General features: G+C 36.9%; 1 protein-coding gene and 1 long non-coding RNA gene across 2 annotated transcripts in view; one reads left to right on the top strand and one right to left on the bottom strand.

Annotated features, from left to right (window-relative positions):
• Positions 1–2,505: 2,505 nt before the first annotated feature.
• LOC114464459 (NACHT, LRR and PYD domains-containing protein 3-like) overlaps positions 2,506–17,954 on the bottom strand; it is a 30,783-nt gene continuing 15,334 nt past the window's right edge. Inside the window, exons 5-9 of the mRNA XM_028448676.1 lie at positions 8,397–8,549; positions 3,775–3,821; positions 3,109–3,652; positions 2,657–2,672; positions 2,506–2,530 (exon numbers count right to left, since the gene is read on the bottom strand). Coding sequence (XP_028304477.1) covers positions 3,126–3,652; positions 3,775–3,821; positions 8,397–8,549 — 727 coding nt within the window. The 3' untranslated portion in view covers positions 2,506–2,530; positions 2,657–2,672; positions 3,109–3,125. The remainder of the gene's footprint in view (positions 2,531–2,656; positions 2,673–3,108; positions 3,653–3,774; positions 3,822–8,396; positions 8,550–17,954) is intronic.
• LOC114464498 (uncharacterized) lies at positions 13,049–17,563 on the top strand. The gene is made up of 3 exons (XR_003674221.1): positions 13,049–13,121; positions 16,998–17,156; positions 17,478–17,563. It is a non-coding gene; the product is annotated as an uncharacterized LOC114464498 (long non-coding RNA).

The raw sequence follows: 17,954 nt of genomic DNA, 5'->3' as shown, positions 1-17,954 counted from the left end.
TCAGACCGATTTACAAGGGTGGAGAAAAATGGAATTTCACTAATTATCGACCTATATCAATATTACCACAATTATCAAAAATTCTGGAAAAACTGTTTATGAACAGACTCGACAAATTTATAGAAGACAATAATATACTACATGAAGGACAATATGGATTTAGAAAAGGACGTTCGACAGCTATGGCTATAATTGACATAACGGAGAATATAAGAGAAGCATTAGAAAAAAAACTATTTGTATTTGGAATTTTTCTGGACCTAAAAAAAGCCTTTGACACAATTAATCATGATATTCTAGAACAAAAACTTCAAAATTACGGAATAAAGTACAACGCCTTAAAATGGATTAAAAGCTATATGACAAATAGGAGACAATATGTTGACTTTGAAGAACACACATCAAAATGCCAAACCATACAATGTGGTGTTCCACAGGGTTCAATTTTAGGGCCAAAACTGTTCATTTTATACATAAACGACATTTTCAAAGTCTCACATAGCCTCAAACTAACGTTGTTTGCAGATGACACAACCATTCTATGCACAGGCAAAGACATTAAAACTCTAATAGAGTCAACAAATGAAGAACTATCAAAAATTCAAACATGGTTAGATGTAAATAAACTAGCCCTAAACGTCAGTAAAACAAAACTCATTAATTTCGGAAAGAGAAAAAAAACAGGAGATATAAGACTGAAACTAAACATGGAATTAATAGAACAAGTAAAAGAATATAGGGTACTAGGAGTGTGGATGGACGACAAGCTGACCTGGAAAAAACATATACAAATAGTTAAAAACAAAGTTGCCAAAAGCAGTTACATCCTATGGAAGCTTCAACAAATCCTACATACCAAATCACTTAAAACAATCTATTCTTCACTCATAGCATCGCACTTAAATTACTGCTCTGAAATATGGGGTAATAACTACAACATCTTGAACCACTATTTAAACTACAAAAAAAAGTTATAAGAATTTTACATAAAGTACCACACAACGCACACACAAACGAATTATTTGGGAAGGCAAAATACCTAAAACTGCAAGAAATAATACAATACAACACACAAAGACACGCATTTAGGGCTGCATCTACAAAATTACCACATCAAATACAAAAACGTTTCACATACAATCAAAATTCCTATGACTTCAGACATAATAATGTGTTTAGACCAAACAGGGTCAAATCAAACGTTGGCAAACATAGTACTGTGTATAGAGCCATGAACCTCTGGAATAGCCTTGACGCAGAGACACAACAATCCGTAAATCTGAAAGGATTTAAGGAGAAAACGAGGAGCACATTTCTACACACATACAGGTCCCAAGTCAACTCTTCATTGAACTCTACAGCGACGATATGGAACTCATCAACTGGTCACTGAGCGCCATTGACAAAATTTTCTCAACGAGGCAATTGCTTCAGCACGAAATACCGTGTCCAAAGGACACATACCCAAGTGGATATGTCGTGGATGCACGAGGGAGAAGCCAGATGCTCTGTCTCTCCCAGCTGACAGTAGAAGATGTGGAGGACATCTATCTGCTAGGAGTCATGATCTTTGGCCTGCTAATGATGGGGGTATGTGTATGTGCATGTGCCTTCCGGATGGATCGTAAGCTGAGGCGACTTTCAGAGGATATGAAGGTACTCCGAAAGAAGAAGAACTTTTCGTTTGGAGAGTTGGAGGAACATAAACAACGACTGGAAAAGAAAGCTCGAGGAGATACGGAGAAAAAGGACAGTGAAGAGGAATAACAACAGGAACAATGACTGCAGACGAGAACACATCACATAAAAAAGGACCAAAAAAAAAAAAAAAAAATAAGGGAAGAAACGAGGTTTGATGTAAAATTATCTGTGTTCAAATCAGGGGACGGATCTGGATAAGCATAATGCTTTTTTCCGTCGCCCTTTCCGGCATGCAAAAGGACAAAAAAAACCCAAAAAAAAAAAAAAAAAAAAAAACCAATGATGTGATTTTGCTCTGAATGTCAAAATGAATTTCTGTGAATGCAACCATGTCGGAAATGAACTGAATAAATAAAAAATAAATGTGTATGGGGTGTGTATGTGTGACTATGTGAGTGTGTGTAGCCATGTGAGTGCCTGCACAGAGAGTGCCTACGCATCTGGCCTTGAGGTTGTTTTGGGGAACATATCATGTGCTTTGGACAAGGCGGTCTGACCCAGAGCAAGAAGCAAAGTTGAAGACATGAGAATAACACAATGGAAATTTACAACCCAAGGCTTAAGGATTAAAATATATGAGTAAATATATTATTAAGCATAACTAATAATTTCGCCATAACAAACAGGAAGTCGGCCATCTAGTCTGTCTGTCTCACAGAGGACTCATAGACATGTCTGTCTGTCTCTCTGTCTGTGTGGCTGTCTGTGTAGCTGTGTCTGTCTGTCTGTCGGTGTGTCTGTCTGTCTGTCTATGTAGCTGTGTGTGTCTGTCTGTCGGTGTGTTTGTCAGTATGTCTGTATGTCTGTGTAGCTGTGTGTGTCTGTCTGTCTGTCTGTCTGTCTGTCTGTCTGTCGGTGTGTTTGTCAGTATGTCTGTATGTTTGTGCAGCTGTGTCTGTCTATGTGTCTGTCTCTGTGTGTGTTTGTCTGCCTGTCTGAATGTCTCTTTGTCTGCGTGTCTGTCTATGTGTCTGTCTGTGTGTCTGTTTGTCTGACTAAGTGTCTTTCTGTGTGTCTGTCTGTTTGTCTGTCTGTCTAATTGTCTGTCTGCCTAGCTGCCTGCCTGTCTGTGTGTCTGTCTGCCTGTCCGTCTGCCTGTGTAGCTGTGTGTGTCTGTCTGTGTGACTTCCTGTACGTGTAGTTGTGTGCGTCTGTCTGTCGGTGTGTGTGTGTGTTTGTCTGCCTGCCTGCCTGCCTGCGTGCGTGCGTGTGTGCGTGTGTCTGCCTGTCTGTCTGTGTAGCTGTGTGGCTGTCTGTTTGTCGGTGTCTCTGCCTGTTTGCGTGTCTGTCTGTTTGTCTGTCTGTGTTTTTGTTTGTCTAAGTGTCTGTCTGTGTGTGTTTCTGTCTTTTTGTGTGTCTGTCTGTCTGCCTGCCTGCCTGCCTGTGTCTGTCTGTCAGCCGGTGTATCTGTCTGTCTGTCTGTCTCACAGAGGACTCAGAGACACTGAGGAACCAAACCCAATCCCAAACCCAGGATACAGTGTGTCAGTGAAGGAGGTACAGACGGTGTGGATGAGTGTCAGAGAGTCAGAGGAGATTTCATAGAAGGACAGACGTCCATCAGGACAGTCCACATACACTCCTACTCTACCAGAGGAACCACAGGGACAGGAGATACGTGTGAATATGTTATTGTGTCTGAAGATGTAAAAACCTCTGTAACATCTCAGACTCCAGGACTGATTATTGCGTCCAAACCAACAATCATAACTGTTTCCTTTCCTACTGATTCCTCTGTAACTCACTGCTATATAAACATTTCCATTCCACTCCACCTCCCAGTAACAGCGACCAGTCAGACCAGTACTACACAGAACCTGATAGGAATCAAATCTGTCCTGATGATCAGGATAAAGCTGCTTCTCCTCCACACGTGTCACCATCCTGTTGTTGTCAGACAGTCTGAGGTTTCTGTTGATGGAGTTTGTGTCGAGGTGAATGTGACAGAAATCTGATGAGACACAAAGAAACAACAGTTGATCATGTGATGCTTCATTCTCTCTGTATCACTGACATGTTCATTCACTCAGAGCTTCATGAGGACACTTTGAATGAACACACACACACACTTACACTTCCTCACACCAGCTTTGATCCTCTGCTCTCCTCCATGGTCCGCCCTGCAGGAGCAAACACAGGCAGTGATTTACACACCTAAAGAGTCCAAAGTGCTGCTCAGAAACCTGATGCCATCTCCATCAAGCTCTCCATGTTTCTACTGGTTTGTCTTCAACAGCTTCACCTTCTTCATCTCCTTCAAAGTGTTCCTCTCTTCATCCTCACTGATTGGTTCCACCTCCTCTGATCTTAACTATACACTATTATATATATATATGTATATATACACTATTTGGTCACCTAGGCTGAAATCCAATCAGAACTCATGTGATCATGTGATCTAACGTATTGATCACATATAATCTGTCTGTGTTTACAAACATTAATATCATCATATATTCATAGTTTTCTGGTGTATGTTAACATGAAACAGTTTAAAATCATTAAATCAAAACTATATGTTAAATCCCATAAGGTTTTATAGATAACACTAATAATTCTGTAATTTGTCTCATGTTTAATTAAAAAACGAACACATTAATGAAATAAGATAAAATACTAATTATTGAACAAACTAAACAAATTAAATTGTAATATCAAATTAGGAAAATAAACTAAAATACATTTTGGTTAAGAAACTTTTTTTAATAAAAGTTCAGCCTTTGTTTCAAAGTTAGATTTGAAATGTTTCACATAAAAATATCTCCTCCATAGACCAGTAATTATTTTATTGAAAAGTTAAACCTAAAATATACTATCTCTCGTGTGAACTGGTGGAAAGAACATTAGATAACACACAACACAACTTGTTCACAACTGATACAGAAAGAATATAAAAATAACATTGTTTGACCTAGAAAATAAACACTTACACAACAGAATAATTACAACACATAAACATTGATTAAATTATATATTTTGAAAACAACACACACACACACACACACACACACACACACACACACACACACACACACACAGAGAGATATATAAGTACTGTATGTGTGGGTGAATGAATAAGGATGATGACACTTTATGTATGTCTGAGAGAAACGTGTTGTGAGTGAAAAATGTACCAGGGCGTGTCTTTGAGTGAGTGATCATGTGATAGAAGGATAGCTGTTTGCACACATATATACATACACACATACATACACATATACATACAGACTTACACACACACCAGTTATTGTTTAATTCTTTAAATATTTATAATTTAAGATGGGTTAGGATCTTTCTTTTTAAGGAATTACTAAAAACTTTTTCTTGTTGATCATACGTTGATATTTTTGAAATGACAATTAGAATAACTTTTGGATATCATACTTATAGATTTCATACTGTTTTCTTTTTCTTGATGAATAGAGTTGATTGACTTTATTTTTTTTGTAACACTCCCCAACACTTTCCAGTTGTAGCTTGAATAAAAGTCATATTTTTAGTTAAAAGGTAAATAAACAAATGATCTTAATAACAGACATGGATAACATTATTTCATATATTGAGGAATCATGTATACTGTATAGACCCTGGCCCAGAATGCAGAACAGTGGCTGATCACCTGAGGTTATAAAAACAACCTCACCACCTAAAACGTCTAATCAAAGGTGGGGGGGCTGAACTGTACATGGTACGTGGTCTATAGATTTAACTAGGACTCTTTAGAGAGATAATAAAGACATAAATACAATCACAAATCTGTTCCCTTGTAATCTATATAAATATTAGTAGAGGCATAAATTAACATAACACCTGGTTACATTTCTGTTTTGTTCTAATTACTGTTTTATTCTAATGTTTTGATTTACTTTTCAGTTCTTTGGGTTATTTTCTTACTTTTTTATTCACTTCTTTAATAATCTCTGTCAGTTTGAATATTATGTTACAACTGTGTAAAATATTGTAATTTTCCTCTATTTATGTTCTAAAAATCTCACAACTAAAAACCTTATGTGTATTTATATCCTCAGATAGCTAAATACATATGTAGACATGGATAGAATTAGATAGAAATTATAACTTGAAATATTTAAAAAAATCATAATCAATTTTTTGTCATTTGTGCTTCAAAAGCTTCCATATAAATTTGATAAAGATTGATAGTAATTTCTGAAAGTCATTTCCTGACTGGTCGCTGTGGGCAGGCAGGACCGTGAATGTATTTTTCCTCACTAAGAAATAAGAATCAATCAATCAATCAGTTAAGGTTCCTGCTGTGGGTTTTCACATTCACATGGAAAGAGAAGTGATATTAAAATAAAATACACACACACTACATAGCAATCATAGACTCACCACACTATGTGGTTGTATGTAATAAAGAAATTATAAAATCTGTATTGTATTGTATTAACCTTTTGTAATCATGTGATGTTTTATAAAATTGATTTTGATGAGCATGTATTCAGTTATTGTTTGTATGGATAAATATAAGTGGCTAATTTCAAGTTTACTGTGTTTATTCAATTTAAACACAAATCATGTTTGTATTCTGTTCTGTTCTACTTACAACTTTTTTCTTATATTAAAACATAGTCTAACAGTAAATCCAAATAAATGTAATAAAGTTAAATAAAAGTTTTTGTCCCACTCTAACAATGGTAAACAAAATAGGAATATAACTTGAAATAAAATTAAAGGAAAAATAACGTTAAAATAAATTAACAAGCTTACTTTAAGTAACCTGATATTATAATTTCCAAATAACGTTAATATAACATATTAAAACAGTCTGAATTAAATATTTTGTCTTATTCATAATTTTATATAGTCACACTGTTAAACAGTGTGAAGAGAGGAAATGTTAGAATGGATTATTATTCATGGTTTCTTTTTATGTGTAATACTATAATTATATATCTTTATACTCAATAAATCTATTCATAAAATATATTCAGGTCAACTTGTTAGCTGTCATTTTCAGAACAAGGACAAACAGTTTCAGAACATCTGATTTCAACTTAATCTAAATCTAAAAATAACACAACCATGTACGTAAACAAAGAGACAAATCAAATATAAACAAGACAATCAGATTAACACTAAAATGTCAGTTTGACCCAAAATGCACAAAGTCTAAATCATTAACAAATAATTATAATTATATTCTAAAATCAAACTTAATACACGTTAAACAACTCATGTTCTATATACCTAAATAAATCAAACAGACACCATAAACCCCGAAATGATCAATAATAATGAATAAATCAATAAATCTTAAACATAATTTGTATTGCTTTAAATCACCAGTAAATGACATCTTTAACTAATTACAAGGAGCTGATCATTTGATTTCTAAATATATAAAAACACTGATAAATCTATGTTTGGGGCCCAGGGAGTGAGCAGACCCTGAGGACCACAGCTGTGTTTTAGATGAGTGTCTGTTCTTCTATTGACTTGTTATGACTTGTTGATTCATTTTCTGTTCATCTCTAAAAAATTGATTGATTGATTCAGCAAAACCTCTGACTATGTCTCTCTGTATGAAATCTCAGGTACTGAACACGAGAGTTAGCTCAAAAACTCTAACAATTGTTCAAAAATGATATTTGTAACATAAATCTACAGTTTGAAATAAATGTAAAGCGTTTTATAAACATACATATTTCTGTTTTAATAATTGTATGAGTGGGTCAAGTTAAACATTTTGTTATTTTATTTTATGCATTGTTGGAATGTCTGTGGTAAATAAATATTTTCATATTTTAAAGGCAGGGTAGGTGTTTTTTTTTTTTTAAAGCTAGCATGATTTTGAATGTAGCTTACCCCCCTCCCCTCTGTGCTCCGTCTCACTCACATGCATTAGCACTGCTGCTGCAGAAGTGGCTCTAAGCTCATCACTTGTATTGTGTAGAAACTACGTTGTCTGATTCAGCAGTAAGTAAACACTAAACTTTATCATTATATACTGTATGTTAAAAAGCGTGACTAAAAACTCTGTTTTAAGTTCGTCACCAATGATGCGTTTTGGTTAATAAAAAAACGAACCATCTTTTTTCATTGGTCAACGTTTTTGCAGGTTTACAGCTGCTACACATGATGGATTTTCTATGTTCCTTTTTCAGAGTTCAAAAGATCTTCATTTCTGTCAGAACATTAAGAAAATTTCAACCAAAAACTTAAAAAGTGTATCTGGAAAAAAAAATCCCCTACCCTACCTTTTATTGATTGATTATTTGAAGCATTAGTTTTGATTTATACAATTGCATAGTTTTAATTTTAGTGGTTAGTAACATTCAGAGATGGAAATTTATTTTAGTTTTCAGTCACTAATTCACATTTTGGTTCATCCCGAATTTTTTGACTTGATAACTTGTGTCAGAGAGAATATTAAAATGTAATTTCATGAGATATATTTATATTTTTATATGAACACAATCCTCACTGATTGGTTCCACCTCCTCTGATCTTCTCTCTCATTCCTTCATCAGCTCCTCATAGTTCTCCATCAGCCTCTCCTCACTCCTCACTACCTTCTTATCTCTGTCCTTCATCCCTCTAACCTGTCCCAGTCCTCCTCCTTTAGTGTCCCACCTCTCACACCTTCATCACATTCCTCTGATACAGCTCTCTGTCACACATGTGATGGGGATTGATGTGAACATGTAATGAGCTGCTGTGATGTGTCTCACCTCAGAGTGTTCAGTGTCTGAGAGAGCAGCTTCACTGCTGAGTCTCCTGGATGGTTGTAGCTCAGGTCCAGCTCTCTCACACTGGAGGAGTTGGAGCTCAAAGCTGCTGCCAGAGAAGCCCCGCCCACCTTTGTGATGACACAACCTGACAGACTGGATTCAGAAAAACATCCACAACTCAGGAAACAAGTGAGGAGACGAGGAACAGGCACTGCATGAAAAGTGGGATTTCCGTAAGTTTCCGTCACTGTAAATTACCGTTAACTCTGAGTAAACAGGAAGTTCCAGTCAGCTCCAGATAACTGCCAGGAATTGTCGTAAACTCACAGCACAAGGTGAGAAAGTCTCCCCCAAGCTTCTAGGACTGGGTAAGGTTTTCACATGTAAATGACCATACTGTGATCTATATAAATGTAAATCAGGACTGTCTCCACTGTAAAGACACACAAGTCTCTGAGAGCCAACATGTTTGTATGGAGCTTTAATTCCTCTTTAAAGCAGAATAAAAGTTAATTCCTCTTCAAACTGACCTTGTAAACACTTAATTCCTAATACATTTTATTCTGAATTAAATTTAAATCTGAATTAGGTAAATGTGACTTCCAGTCCGAATTTAGAATAATGACCAATTTGAGCGTTAACACAGGAAAGACATTCTGTGCATTTATTTTGTCCTTTTGTGTATTTTTACTGTAAAATGTATGTTTTTTTGGAGTCATAATATGTACTTGTGTTGCCAATTTGTGTTTTTTAAAGTCACTTTTGTGTATTTCTGTTGTGATTTCGCTTGTTTGTTAATACTACACCGTAAAAATGACAACTAGTAATTGCTGATTTAATTAAAGTTTTCAAATTAAAGTGACTCAGAAATAAAGCTTTCCATTTTCAACCTGAAAAAGCTTGTCTGCCCAACACATTTCTGTCATTGTTGTCCTAACTAAGATTTGCTAAAGAGCATAACTAAGATTATCAACTTTTGAGTAGATTTTTTGAGTGAGGCTGAGAACCTGTGGGAAACCCCATATATGACTGACGCGCGCATGCTCACGTGGACCGTCTGAACAAGTTTAAAGTCGACCAAACGGACCTTCAACTGAACCTGAGCTGTGTGATGGGGGTCCGTCGACGTTTTTAATTATATTTTTTACCATTACGGATTTTCGCCTGGTCTGCAGTGTAGTGTTTGGACATTTTTTGGACAGAAGCGGGAGCTGCGGACCATTGTGCAGGTAAGCTAACTTTACTACAAGCGCCATTTCCAGCCCTTCACCCACTTCTATGCTAAGGTTTTAGCCCAGAGCATCAGCCCAGCGTGTTCTATCCCCGCAAAAAGTAATGTTTGATAGTGTTTAATGTCAAACACTGAAATTTTGACAGACTTTCATCACAAAATTACGGTATTTCAGACTGCTTTTTTTTTTTTTAACTGCACGTCTGCCTGGTAAACCGTATTAGCTTATTATATTAACTTATATTGTTTTGTAATACTTTTTAATGTTATCCTTGCGTGGAGACACGATGTTTGCATGCATTGACCAACAAACTCCCGCCGATGTAATCAATGCTGGGGCAGGCAGGCATCGCTTTCATGGCTCGATGTATGACAGACATGTGCGACAATTATATGACAATGATGTAAGTAACTTGCATATGATCTAGCATTATTTTTTCTTTTTTTTTTAATAGTCAGCGTTTATCCGGTGCTGCACTGTTAATTGAAATACATGTAGCCTGTGAGTAAAATAATTACAAGATCTATTAAATGTTTATCAGGCACCGGGCTGGAGTAAGTAATTGTGTATTTACTATTATAGTTGGTGTCATTATTATTTTTATGTCATTATTTAGTGATGTAAATGTTTTTGATAATATTTTATTTAACAGTTTGCATTATTGGTGCATAATATATATTTGAAATAATACTATTGAAGCCAATGTGTATTATGTTTTTTTTTTTCTTTCTTTCTTTTATAATCCTGGGTTTATTTCCAATGGTTGATTGTCGTAATCTTGTGAATTATGCAATCAAAAAATGCGGAAGTAGACGTCAGCGCGACTAGCGCGGGAAAAAAGAGAGAGAGGAGAGTGAGGTGTGCGCGAGGTGTGTTGCTGACCGGAGAAACACAGACGTAGAGACGGAGTGACGCTAAGTGAAGGCTTTCAGGAGTTTTGACGAGTTCGACAGACTTCAGCGTGGAGAGCGGAGGACGGGTCGTACCGTGTAGGACCAGGTGTGAGAGAGGCGCGAACGGAGGAGTTAGCCGAGCGGGCTAACGAGGGGCTACCGTGCAGGACCCGGTGTGAGAGAGCTGCGGACGAGGAGGAGGCTACTGCTGGTTAACGGGGAGCCACGTGTCGGCTACTGTGTTTGGGAACCGGAGTTGCCCTGTGTTTTCACCGCAATGTTTTGAAAGACCTACCAACTGGTAACAATAATTGCATCGAGTTGTGAGTAAGACAGAGGAAGTCGTTCGTTTTAACTATTACACGTGACTGTGTGTGTGCATGTGTGGTGTGGGCCCACCACCATTGCTAGAGTTGATTTGACACATGTTGGATTCCATTGTGTGTGGCGTTGTATACTAGGGATGTCACGATTAATTGTAAGGCAGTTAAAAATCGATTCATAGGTATCACGGTTGATAACGATTTTCTGACAATTGAATCGCAGTACTTTTTTTAACCACAAGTGTAGGCGGTGGGCGGAGTCTGCTAATACTTTCTTTCTGGCCGCCTTCTACTCTTAAATATGTTAATAAACGATTCATTACCCCTTAAGCACCGAAAGAATATCTGTAATATTACTTGAATATCTGTAAAAGTCATGTTTTTCTATTTGGTCTGTCTGCTAGCATAGCATCTCTTCTTCACTGCAAGATATCTGCATGCCAACCAACCACTGTGTTACCAGCGCCCTCTGCTGGTCCAAACAAATATGACGTAAATCAGTGTAATCCCGTTTTTTTTTTTTTTTTTTTTTTTTTTTAAGTCCAATTGTTAAGGCACAAAATACATTTTCAGTTACACTTTTAATAGAAAAAGAACTATTATTCAGTTTTGCATTGTTTATTATAGAACAAGAATTTAAATTAATAGGCTTCATTTTCATTTGTATTATTCCTTTATTTATTTCATTCAAGATTTATTTTTAGTTAAATTGCATTGTTTTGAATTGTTTATCAAGGAATTCTTTTGACAATGAAAAATAAAAGGAAAAGAGTACAGTATTTAATATTGACAAAATTGGAATCATGAAGTTTTGTTTTTTTTTTCATGAGTATTTTTTAAACTTTTAGGTTTTCTCATAAGTTCATTCAGAATATATCACAATGTTTTTGACCAAATATTTTTATTAAGCCTAGAACACTAACGTTGTGTGTGTAGCCTTTCAAAACTAATGTAGAATGGGTGAAATTCATCCAACCTTAGTGTTCTAGGGTTAATATTGTAACAATATTGTAGTGATGACAGTTGGTGCTTTCACAAACTGTGGACATAATGAGACTTTAAAACCAGTAATCATCAGTAATATGGATATAACAACTAAACAATCGAACAGCAAGGAAAATCAGTTAAGTTAGGAAAATTACATTGGCCATTTGATATATCATCTTATCCCTGTGTAACGGAGTAAATAAGTTATTAAATTACTGTAAAGTTTGGGACGCAAATATTATTATTTATGTTGTTTTATTTTGAAAATCCCAGCGGAGGTTAATGCTGCGCATTGCTTGAGTTGGCGCAGTCTGTGTGATGTCTGCTGGTGGTAAGTTGGTCTCCTGTTCACCAGTCACATTCCTGTTAAAACATGTGTTTTATAGTCTATAGAGAATCATGAAACAATGACGGTTAATAACACAGTGTTTATGGCGAAGTTAATATGCAGTTTGAGTTGCTGTGTTTCCTTAATATGTAATAGTGAGCTTGGAAACTGAGCTATTAGCCTATTCAATGCTAACGGAAGCTAACCGCTAATTAGCTGAGATGCAGGCATTGATGTGCACACTGTAGCCTTATTTGCTAATGTCTGACTCTATTTTTAGTTAATGCTGGAGTGAACTGGTGACCAACTGAGAAGATTTTTATTTGTGTTCCATGTTTCAGGTATGTTCTGTTGAAGTCTGTTGATTTTGTGTGTATTATACATTGTAAATTGATTATTTGGAGAACAAAATGTTCATTTTGTTTTATTTCTATCCATTTAAATCGTATATAATGGCAGATTGATAATTCTTGTTTAGTTATGAACATATTTTCTTTTGTTTAAAAAGTATCACTATACGATCACGCATTGCTTGAGTTGGGCAGTCTGTGTGATGTCTGCTGGTGTTAATGCTGGAGTGAACTGGTGACCAACTGAGAAGATTTTTATTTGTGTTCCATGTTTCAGAATAAACAGTGCCATATGTTTCATCTATCCTGTCTCCTGGGAGTGATTTAAAAGAGCGACAAGCAGAGCAAAGTAGAAAGGGTCACACCTGCATGAAAAATTCACCCGAGATATTGCTTATTCAGTCATGGAACATCACAAATTGGGGACCTACAGCTGTATTGTTATGTTTACAAATTTCAAGGACTGTTGCAAAAGTGCTTTTAGCTAAACTGATTGTGTCCTATCTGTCTCTTGTGTTTCAGGGGTGGATTTCGTGCAGTGCAGATTTTGTAAATTCACAAGCTCCAGTCAAGAGACTCTTCTGAAACATTTCCGCCTTCATCACGGACAAGGTGCACATTGGCCTTGCATTCACACAGACTGTGTATGTGTATTTAAAACACCTGGAGCATTACGATCACACCTTTCAAGATCACACTCAATAGTGCAAATCCACAAAAAATCAACATTTCAATGTGAATTGTGTAATTTTAAGGAGATTTGCAGTGAAAAAACTTTTTGGAACCATCTTGGACATCATTTAAAGAACCGTGAAACTGTACAATGCCCCTTTTTAAGATGTTCCTTTAAAACAAACATTCGCCCAACATTCAGTTCTCACAGAAGTCGAAACCATAAAAATTTTACACTTGAGGATTTTCGAACAGTTGCAAAAACTGTTCTTGAAGATGAAATAATTGACAGTGAGCAATCTGATAGTGAAGCAGGAACATCAGCTTGTAGTATTTTGAGACCAAATGATATTGAAGAGATTGTAGAGGATGTGGATAGTGAGACACTTGAACACAAATTGGCTTCTCTCTTTCTGTGTATGCAAACGGTGTTGCATGTTTCTCGAGCTGCAACACAAAAGATTGTAGAAGATTTGCGTAACCTGCTCTCTTTCTCTAACATTCATACTCTAAACAGTGTAAAAGAGATCTTTTCGAAACATCAAATTGAAGTAAATGATTCTGTTTTGCAAGACATTTCTAATGCTATAGTTCAAACTAATCCACTCCTTTTAACAACATCTGAGAAAGGTTCCCTATCTACAGATCACCGGAGGAATTTATATTTCAAAGAACACTTTTCTGTTGTAGAACCCACAGAATATCTGTACAACACTGCTCATAAAAACTCTTTTGTTTATATATCTGTCAATAAGATCCTTGAGACTTTACTCAGACGGTCAGATTTTTTGGACCAAATTATATTTAATCAAGAAGCTTTATCTGGACACTTTAAGTCATTTCAAGACGGAAAATATTACAAGGACAATACGTTACTGGGACAGCAAAATTTATGTGTCAGTTTGGGGTTATATATTGATGCTTTTGAAGTTTGTAACCCACTGGGCACCTCTCGAAAACTTCATAAGATTACTGCAGTATATTGGGTAGTTCTAAATTTACCAGCCAGATTCCGATCAAATCTCAGTTCAATTCAGCTTGCTCTTTTAGGTAAAAGTGTGGATGTCAAACAATATGGTTATGAAAGGTTTTTCGAGCCACTGGTTAAAGATATAAGGTGTCTAGAACAAGAGGGAATTTATGTGGAAGTTGTGGGTGAGTTTGTTAAGGGCACTGTATATTGTGTAAGTGCAGATAACCTCGGTGCACATGGTCTGGCAGGCTTTCATGAAAGTTTTACTGTTGACAAGTTCTGTCGCTTTTGTTTGATAAGTCGGAACCAAATTGCAACCACTGAAGTTAATGACTTCCAATTGAGGGGTGTTGATCAACACAATACATTCCTGGAAGAGCTTAGGCAGACTGACAACCTCCAAAGTGTTAATGGGGTAAAAAGGGAATGTGTACTGGGCAAACATCTATTGTTCTTTCACCCAATAACTGGATTTCCTCCAGATGTTTTGCACGACTTTTTTGAAGGCGTCATCCCTTTGGAGTTGTCCTTATGTTTGAAAAATCTGATCTCAAAAGGTTTCATTACATTTGATGCTTTAAACAACTTCATAAAATCATTTCCCTACAAATATGCAGACAAAGTAAACAAGCTGCAAAAAATTCCAAAAGCAAGCTTTGAAAAAGGAACAGTTGCTGGTAATGGACATGAAAACTGGACACTACTGCGCTTACTTCCTTTTATAATTGGATGTAAGATACCAGAACAGGAGCCAGCATGGGAGATTTTAATGGACCTCAAGGAAATAGTTGACATTGTTGTGTCAAACAGTCTCACTGAGGAAGCATTGTGTTATTTATCTTGCAAACTACTGGATCATCGCCTGTTGCTCACCAGTACCTTTCCGGACTTCAGACTGAAGCCAAAACACCACTTCATTGACCACTACCCACATCTTATACGCTGCTATGGGCCTTTAGTGGAATTGTGGACGATGAGATTCGAAGCTAAACATAGCTTCTTTAAAAAGGTGATCCATGACACTCACAACTGGAAAAATGTGCTGCTAACTCTTTCTTCGAAACACCAGCAGATGATGGCATACCATCTGGATAGTGGGAACCTTTTCAAACCAAAACTCTATGTTGAAAACGTGAAAGTGATCAGGGTTTCAGAATTAGATCCATCACTGAAGTGTGAAATACAGAAGAAATACCCTCATCTAGACAGTGTGTCTCTGTCTAAAAAGGTTCACTTGTGTGGGACACAGTTAGTGGCGGGCATGATTTTATCTGCTGGGCAATGCAGTGGCCTCCCAGAATTTTATAAGATTGTGACCATTCTTGTCAATGCAGAGGAGGTGTCATTCATTTGTAAAAGACTGTGTTCCTGGTACATTGAACATTTCAGGTCCTATGAGCTTGTTGAACACACCTGTGAAGACCTTCTTGTCCTGGATCCAGATGTGTTGACGGATTACCACCCTCTAACAGCATACACAGTTGGTGGAAAGCTGATGGTGACCCCAAGGACGTTTCTTCTCTATTAAAGCAACTCAAAATGGTATGTTCTTTCCCTTCCACTCTCTCTTCCTCTCCTCTATTGTCCTCTGCTCCCTTTCCTCACTCCATTCCTCTAGCTCTTTCTTTTCTCCACCACACACTTTATTCTTCTCCTATCTTCTCTTATCTCTCTCTCCTCTCTCCATTCTCCTCTCCTCATTAAGCCTTAGTTTTGTGCTGACTGAATTGAAGGCCTTTCCCAAGTATAGGCCAGTAGAGTACAGTGAGTGAAGAAAATGAAAACTAGAATATAGACATAAGTTTAATTTTTCTTTTTACATTTGTAGACAAAATTATTAGCAAATCAAACATAATAAATGGATAAATCTGGAAAAAGGAAGCTGTATGGTGTAGATGTCCACTGTTTTCTAATCAGGTTTGACCTAACTTTCATCCAACTTTTCTCTCTCCACTTTTTAGACTTTGTTACTGCGGGTAGTTCTTTCCTCCAGAGAAGCCCGGCGAGTCCAGCTTCCTGAAGTTCCAGCATCTGTTGGGCAATTGATTGATATTCTTAAAGAGAGACTTGAACTTCCAGGTGATTTTTCACTACAGTTTGAGGATCCAGAGTTTGGAAATGCACTATGCAACCTCACAGCAATATCTGAATTACCAGCTGAGCGTGCAGTCCTACATATAATGTGGAACTGTGATTCATCACCACTTAACCAATCCACTGCTTCAGTCTCTTCCCAGGACACAATAAGTGTTCACTCTGAAGATTCAGGCCTAGGCTGGACCGATTCTATCAGATGAACTTAAGGCAGGTCTCAGAGTGGCCCTCTCCATTTCCTATCCCCAGTTTTCATATGATGTTGAACTGAAATTGTGTAAGGCTAATGTGACATACGAAAAATCGAAGAAGAGCCTTGCAGTGACAAGAGACATGAAGACAGAGATTTTGGATAAGATTGCAGAGGCAGTTTTTGAAATTAAAGGCTACCCTGAGAAAGATGAGCTTGAGTCAGTTGCTTCTGCACTGGTTCTCAAATACCCGTGCCTGAGGGAGCCAGGTAGCATCACAGGCTACGAGGGATGGAAAGCAAGTATCAAGTACAAACTTGGAAACTACAGATCTAAGCTTCGTCGGGCAGGCTGCAATGAGGTAAATGTAAACAGGAAAAGAAAAGGAGGAGATGAAGCGGCGGCAGTCCTTTCACCCTTAAAAAGCCCAAACGTGGAGAGGTCATCATGTCCCAGATTATCCACAACACCACGATGATTCTACTCTTGAAGAGGAAAGAGTTGCTCTGGTCGATGAAATGAAGAAGAAACAGAAGAACATAACATTGTCTTGTTTAGATATCAGAAGAATTTCATCGGATTACGAGCAAAGACCTCCTGGGGACTTTCAATGCATCCCTTGACAAATTTGTGCCTGGCCTGTTGAAACTGTACCGGTCTAAGAAGGGAGCTCTTGGACAGAAGATGGAAGACCTGCTGGAAAAACTTGATGAACAGGTGAGAGAAGTGCTCCTTTGCCTGAAGTTATTTTGGCTTCAGCCATAACACATTTGTGGAAATGTGTCAGTGGAAATGAATGTCAGCAGTCATTGCTTTACGTTCTTATTTGGCAATATTTGATTTAACAAATTTTATTTTGTAAAAGTAAAGTAAAATTGTTAACATAGTTGCAGTGTTGTTGGTTTTTTTTAGTTTTACATGTTGCTGGGTCTGACCTGTGCTTTATTTTCATTAATATAAAAGTTCTGATTTTGCATTGTGTATAAGTACACTTACTATACTAATTGAAATGCTTGTTTTCCACTGAGTACTCTTTAGACATCCAACGTTGTGTCCCACCGAAAGACAGCAGCACTGAGAGGCCTGCCCATTTTCGTCAGAGAAGATACAACAGAGGTTTTCCTGAAATGCTTGGTAAGTACAAAAAAGTAATGCAAGTAAAACTAAATCCTGAGATGTTTCAAAGGATGAGTTCCAAAAGATCCAAAATGGAAAGATACACCTCAGTGCTGTCCAGATAATTTTATGGAGAGGATTGCAGTTGTCTATAACTCTCGCTCCCCTTTTTCTGCTGAGAAGCAGCTGGGCATTGTTTGTGTGTTCCATTGCAGAAAAATACTTCGTACAAAACTCATCACAAGGGTGGTGGGAGAAAGCTACTACGTCATTAAATAAAGAAAAATAAGCTTTTTCTTTTTAAAACCTCCATGAGTCAAATGACTAGCATGATACGGAAGTTTAATTCAAATCTGTAGAAATGTATTTGTCTTTAGTTCTCAATAGTTAGCTCTCAAT

Source organism: Gouania willdenowi, chromosome 6 (assembly GCF_900634775.1).
Source record: "Gouania willdenowi chromosome 6, fGouWil2.1, whole genome shotgun sequence".
In the NCBI taxonomy this organism is placed as follows: domain Eukaryota; kingdom Metazoa; phylum Chordata; class Actinopteri; order Blenniiformes; family Gobiesocidae; genus Gouania; species Gouania willdenowi.
This window is presented reverse-complemented; position numbering and strand designations above follow the sequence as displayed.